The sequence below is a fragment of the Anguilla anguilla genome, chromosome 1 (genome assembly GCF_013347855.1).
Source record: "Anguilla anguilla isolate fAngAng1 chromosome 1, fAngAng1.pri, whole genome shotgun sequence".
Taxonomy (NCBI): Eukaryota; Metazoa; Chordata; class Actinopteri; order Anguilliformes; family Anguillidae; genus Anguilla; species Anguilla anguilla.
This window is the reverse complement of record NC_049201.1, coordinates 56,070,577-56,077,295: the sequence shown is the minus strand read 5'-3', so window position 1 is coordinate 56,077,295 and position 6,719 is coordinate 56,070,577. Positions and strand designations below refer to the sequence as shown.

Genomic DNA, 6,719 nt, shown 5'->3' with positions numbered 1-6,719 from the left:
TGCACATCATATGCACATAGTTACTGAGAGTCCACTCACATGGGCGTGTGTGTGGGCAGAGGTCCTCATCAGGTTAGCATGAGAGACAGCACAGGAAGGACACAGGTCCTCATAAGGTTAGCATAAGAGACAACACCGTGTTTTGTGTGAGCGCATAAAGACATGAATCTGACCTAGATCTAGAACTGAAGCCAGAGAAAGAGAGCCCATGTGACTAAACCCCCCTACTCCTGCACTACAGACCCCCTCCCTCAACCTTGGAAACTGGAGAGAGAGGGGTATCGAGTGAGTGTGTGCGTGGGTCAGTTAGACAGGAAGGTGTATTTGTGCGAGAGAATGTTTTTGTGTCTGAGGGAGAGAGCAAGTTGTTGGTTGGCTGGATTAAATATTCATCACGCCGCGGATTGGTTGCAGTCGTGGGAGACGGTTACTGGAGAAGATTTGATTTTTTTCCTTTTCTTTTAAAGCAGTGAGCGCTCTCTCTCTCTCTCTCACCCTCCCTCCCTCTCGCTCCGCCGCGGTCTAAAGGCATAAAAGCGCGGGGCTGGCTGCTCTCTGGACATACATCGCGCTCTGCGCCCTACCCTCCGCTCCACAACCGCTTCAGAGGCTCTGACCGACATATACACGCGCGGCACTCTCCCCCAGCCACACACACACACACACACACACACACGCACACAGAGGGGACGCGGAAGGGAGCCCAGCTTGCGAGGAGCACAGAGCCTGGCCGTGGCTCGTCCGTGGTCGCCATGGAGAGGAGAGGAGGCGTGGAGCGTGTGCTGCAGACGGTAGGTCTGTTTACCATCGACACCGGCTCGTGTAGAGAGGGGGGGTGGGGGCGTCTAGCAGGGAAAAAGCGGGCGGACAGGAGGTCGGGAGGGACAGGAGGGGGGGGGGGAAGCGGTTCTGTTTGAGACGCTCGGATCAGCAGACTCCTGAAAAGGAAAGGGCTTCAGCACTGGCTGACACGAATACATCTGCCGTGCAAAGGGAGAGGGGGAGCGAGGAGTGGAAAATGTGGGACGGTGCTTGTTGATATGGAAAGGAAACAAAGCTACCCTTCTTCCATCCTCCTGTATCTCCTGAGACGTGTGTGCGTGTGTGTGTGTGTGTGAGTGTGCGTGTGTGAGGGCAGGAGGGATATGCTGTGTGAGTGCTCTGAGGTAGTGTGTGACTGTTTCTTTTCGGGGGGGGTGGGGGGTGGCAGATGTGTGTGTGCGTTCGTGTGTTTATTGACTGCTGTAGCTGAGAGGTTATTGTTATGGTGGGCGAACGATGGAGCACGTATACATTGTCATACAGGAAGGGCCCCACAGTATGTTCTCCCGTTTATCAGCACATGAATAGGGGAAAAGGAAGTCTTTCTACGCTTCCCGGACTGTTACTGTGGTGTGAACGCTGCTTTGTGGCGTGCAGTGGAAGAGCACATGCTCGTGCTTGCGAAAGAGCTGTTTTTTGTTCTTTTTCCTCAGAAATAAGAGAACGAAAGACTTTCGAGTGTCTTTCCCCCCCCCCCCCCGCCCTACAGCGGACACTGTTTGTACTGTCTTATGTTTCTCTAACAAAACAGCGGAGACACCGTGGAAGCAGAGAAAGGCCCATTCATTCTCACGGAGAGGGGGGCTCTGGTCAGGGTGGACCTGTCTGCTTTTCACAATGAAAGATCCCATTTTTAAAATGCGTGCTGTGAGTGTGAGAGCACTTCACTCCCACCTCTCAGATAACCAATAGCCTGGTAGCAGGGCACGATGGGATTGAGCAGACAAAGGTAATCTCCACTTTGTCCTGTCTTGTAATATTTTTCCTGGTAATCAGTCGAACATCTTGGCCAAGGTTCTGCGTTTAAAGATTCACCCCAGACCTGAAGAGACCATGATTAGAACATTCATATTTATCAGTTATTATGAACCGTTGACACATTTTTATCTAATGATTGTTGACATGGGTCTGTTTATTGGTGGTAGCAGGATGTACAAGGTCACTGTGTGTCTTCTGGTCTTCAGTCACATTTTGATCTAGTAGAATATTAGAGAGCTGTAGATGTAGGAGGGGAGCTTCTTTTGTTTAATTTAAAGGAAAGATGCTGTCCCCTATGAACAGAACAGAGAGAGAAAGAGAAAGTGTCTTTTAAAACCCATCATCAGTTCAAAACAAAATTCCTATTGCTTACTTCTGCAATCTCATCCAACAAACAAAAAGAACAATTTCTAAACAGAACACAAGTTAGGAAAACAAGAAACACACTGATCCAATAACCTATAAATTCTTTGACATCATTAATTGACAAATAATATGTCAATTCCAGTTTAACCCTTGACCTAATCAGGAAATGCAGCCACTTGTCTTCATTGGCTGGGCCAGTGTTTTCTGTACGATGATTCTTGTGCTGAAAATCCACTTTGGCTTGCTCCACTTTAGCGTGTGCTGCTTATGTGTATTTTAGGCAATAGATAAACATTGACTTTTCACAACAACACTGACTGTTTCAAGAGGGATTTGACAGTCTAAAAGCATATGCTGTGCTGTCTATTCGCTTGCCCTGAAAACACACTGAGTCAATTCTGGGATCCTCTCCTCTGCTGAAATCTGGTGGTGGAAATAATTCTGTGGAGGACCCTCCCCTGCCGATGGCCTGACCTTTTTGGCAGTGGGGGTTCATAGATTGTCTTCCATGCAGGAGTCGTTTCTGTGTCCTCCTCAAAATGCTCTGTCCACTTAGATCTGGGCAGAGTCTGAAAGGGACCTGCATGCAGCACCCTCACACTGCTCTCTGCCTTATGGAACAGTGCGGGCTGGGGAGGGGGGTTCTCTTAAAACCCATACCTGCTTGGGCTGGACAGAAAGTCCCACCCAGAAACCAGTGCATTCTGTGTCCATTACTGTCATGTAGACCCCAGCCAGAGCTTCCCCAGTGAGCTCTAGCACTAGGGGAACGACAGCCCTTCACACATACAGACATGTTGGTCACCAGTCGGCACCCTGAGCCGACCAGAGGAGGATGGGTTTCCCCCTTGTGCCTGGTTCCTTCCGAGGTTTCTTGCCACAGGGAGTTTTTCCTTGCCACCGTTGCCTTAGGCTTGCTCCTGTGGGGGTTTAGGCCAGGGTTGTCTGTAAAGCGTATTGTGACAACTGCTGTAAAATAAGCTATACAAATAAAATTTTATTGATTGATTGAGACACTGCTCGGACATTCTGACCAACCGAGCTGCCAGTATCTCAACCAACTCCTCTGCCGACTTCCAGCCTCCTGTCCCCCGGAGCAGGAGGTCCTGAGGTCTTGTGAGTCCACCTTGGGTAAAGGTGTGGAGTGAGTTACCAGCCTGTAGGGCAGCATCAGGGAAGAGAGGGATATCTGTTTGAAGCCATGGCCCCATGCACAGCTCTCCACTGCAGTGCGTTTCTATGGGAGGCTTATACAGAGACTTTCAGCTGCCTCTGGAGGATCAGTGTGGTGCAAACACACCTGAGTGTTCACTGCTAGAGAATGTTCAGGACTTGAACATCGATGGTGTACGGGGCCTTTTTGATACATGTGGGAAGCCTTGCAGTTCCGGAGTTTGAAAAGAAAGAAGTAGCCCTTCCTCTGTCCTTTTCCACTGCAGCAGAGATGATAAGGGGTGGGAAGTATGGGTCTCAAACTGACCAATCAGCAGCAGGCTCCCTTCCCATTGCCTCCCTGAAAGGACCAGGAAGTGAAAGCACCATGTAGTCTAGCGGTCTCTGCAGAAAGCGAGCTTATTTTAGACCAGTCAGTTCACTCAAGATGATGGAAGTTTCCCACTGTCCTCTCAATTGTGACTTGGCTAGGTTTGTCTGTCTAGCTCCAATGAAAATCAGAGAAGGAGAGAGAGACAGACAAAGATAGAGACAAAGGCAGAGAGAGAGACAGAGAGAGGTGGAGAGACAGTATTCCTTACTGAGGCAAGACACAGATTGGAACAGATGGCCGATCTGAAAGCCTTGTAGTGACAGAAATATCTTGCCTGCTTATTTCTCCCTTTCTCCCTCTCTGTCTGTTAAGCCTTTTGTTTGTCATTCGTTTTAGGTTCTTTTTCAAACAATGAATCGATTGATTTGGCAAGTCAAGAAGATTTAACACATCTGAGTAACAGTCTTCATATGGTCTTCCAAGTAGGCATCCCTCTCTGTATCCCTGTAGTCAATTCTGTTGTTTTGTTAATGATGTGTTTTCCATGTGGTCCAAAATGATTTCTACTAAATAATAACACTGCCAATCAGAATTATAAAAAAAAGGTTGACAGGTAACAGTACTAATAATTATGAACATATCTATGTTCTCTGAAATTTGTTGATGTTGGTGTGTTGTCTGTTATCAGTTATCAGCAGACTTTGGCCACTCGGTGTCTATCAGGCAAACTCCTGCATACTGGGCAGCCAGTGCTATCTGACCTCCACTACTGGTTTATCAGTCAGCCTTGTAACTGTCTTTACACAGGCTCGGTACGGCACACACTTTTTCACACATTCACACTCTGACACACACACACACTCTTTCTTGCACACAAGCACCCACATTCACACACACACCCACGCACACACTCACTCTCTCTCTCCCATACAACACACAGTCTCACACAGATACTCACATGACCACACAGACACTCACACACACACACACACACACAGACACATACAAAACCTCACCACGCCGACATTAACTAATTTGTGCAGTCAATAATATCCTCTCTAAAGGAAATGTAAATTTGTCTCTATTTTTATGTTGTTTGAAGGTGTCATTTCAGCCTGGGAAAATTGCCATCTTGTCTCAGTCACAGTAGCTGCTTTCACACATGTGCCATTGAGCTCGGCCATGGTTACTTTCCCGGCAGTGCCAGTGACTTTACTCATGCAGCCAACGGCTGTTCTTTATTTCATTGGGTTAATAGCATTCACACATGAGGGTCCATTCATTATCTGAACATGCGACTGTCGAATACCAGAAAGGAACTATGGAAGTAGGTCAAGAGCATAATGAAGACACAGGCTGTACAAGTCCCCACGAGTTACGAGTTTTTTAACTTTGGCTTACTAGCCAGAGAAGCTAGCTAACATCAAGTAGCTTGCTATTATGAAAAGGTGAATCAACATGTATATCTTGGTGAAACAAGTGAGTTTTGTGTGTTTGATCTGTTAATGTCGTAACGTTGTCATAAAATTGTTCACGTTAAGGTCAACTAGGTGTAGGTCGTGACCGGGCAAAATTTGCTGGTGCAGCTTTTCTGAAATCCTGAACCCAGCTCACATTCAGGCATAAAACCTGAACCGTGAAGTTCCGTAACATTTGGGGTGCGGCTGCACCCGTGGAAAGGGTTTGTGAGATGGTAGGAAGGTGCTGTTGCATCAGCAGCCTCATCAGCCATGTGCATTTAGATGCTTGACCTCACCCTGGTCATTGTCCCCACAGAATTCACCGCTTCAGTTCCTCCCATTGCTCTGTTCCTCTACACCACTGTTCCCTTGTTCAGGACAAAACCTCTGTCCGCTTGTGCAGTTCTGCCTTGTGCGTGCAAGGCCTAGCGCTTTATCGAACAGTTATTTTGTTCAGATCTAAAAGAGGGTTATTGTTTGTTCTGCATTGTATACTTAGCCTGTCTAATAAGAAAGAAGAATAGAGAAAGGTCAAGGCGAAGTCACTAGTATATCCGCCACCTTGCGGAAGTTCTGAACTTGGACGTTTGGGTTCTTCGTCACAGAGGGGATGCGGTTCAGAAGGAGGGTGATACAGGATCGCCGGCAGACTGTCTGAGGCTTAACTCTAAGTGACAGGCTGGTGCTCTGCCTTTGCCCTCTGCTGGCCTTCTCCACAGGAGCAGTTTTACACGTGATCCTGCCGGGCAGGTTCCAGGGCTTTCTGGGTGGGCCCCCGGGCTTGTGATGATTGACAGGCTTGGTGGCTGTAATGAGAGCCCTCGTCTCCATGGCGTCTGCCGTTAGTGGCAACCATGTCTCCGTCCCGGTAGAGCACGGACGAGCTCTGCTGTACTGTATGGAACTGCTCGCTCGCTTTCTCTGTCTCTCTGTCTCTCTCTCTCTCTCTCTGTCTCTCTGTCTCTCTCTCTCTTTATCTTTTTCTCTGTCTCTCTCTCTCTCTCTCTCTCTCTCTCCAGATGCACACATAAAGACACACTCGCTCATGTGCGTATGCCTTATTTGCTGCCTTTGGTGGGTGAAGTGCATCCGTTTGTCTCATGTTAAATGGCTCCCTTTTTTAGATGGTGGGGTTGCCTCTTTAAAATCTCATTTGTCTCCTGTTTTGGAAGCGGACAGTCTGCACTACCAAATTAAGCAGCCTACGGAATACGTTAGCAGTGGATTCTTTCGCCTGCCAGGTATGCGTGGCCATCAAAGCCAGTGGCTCTGCTGTTTGTGTATGTTTGTTTTAAACCCGCTGAGTAAGTTCAGCTTTGTTGTGACAAAGTCCTTGTCATTTCCCTTTAACTTGAGTGTGGCAGGGCCACCCAGATCACTTCAGGACCACCTAAAGGACTAAGTTGCAATGCATACGTTTTTGTAAACTCAGCTTCTCCTTTTATGACATTGGGTAAGCCTGACATAATTAAAGGTCAGTGCTCCACAGCACCTGATGGCCTGTGTCTTATGAAAACACAGAAGGGGGTGGGATAGGGTAAGTGCAGAGTCAGGGTCAGGTGACTTGTTTTCTTCTCCGTGATTGGTAGATACTGGCTGGCATGGAC

General features: G+C 47.9%; 1 protein-coding gene across 1 annotated transcript in view; it reads left to right on the top strand.

The window, feature by feature from the left end:
- The first annotated feature begins 516 nt into the window (after nucleotides 1–516).
- Nucleotides 517–6,719, top strand: part of slc4a7 (solute carrier family 4 member 7) — a 62,425-nt gene continuing 56,222 nt past the window's right edge. The window contains exon 1 of the mRNA XM_035379814.1: nucleotides 517–791. Coding sequence (XP_035235705.1) covers nucleotides 753–791 — 39 coding nt within the window. The 5' untranslated portion in view covers nucleotides 517–752. The remainder of the gene's footprint in view (nucleotides 792–6,719) is intronic.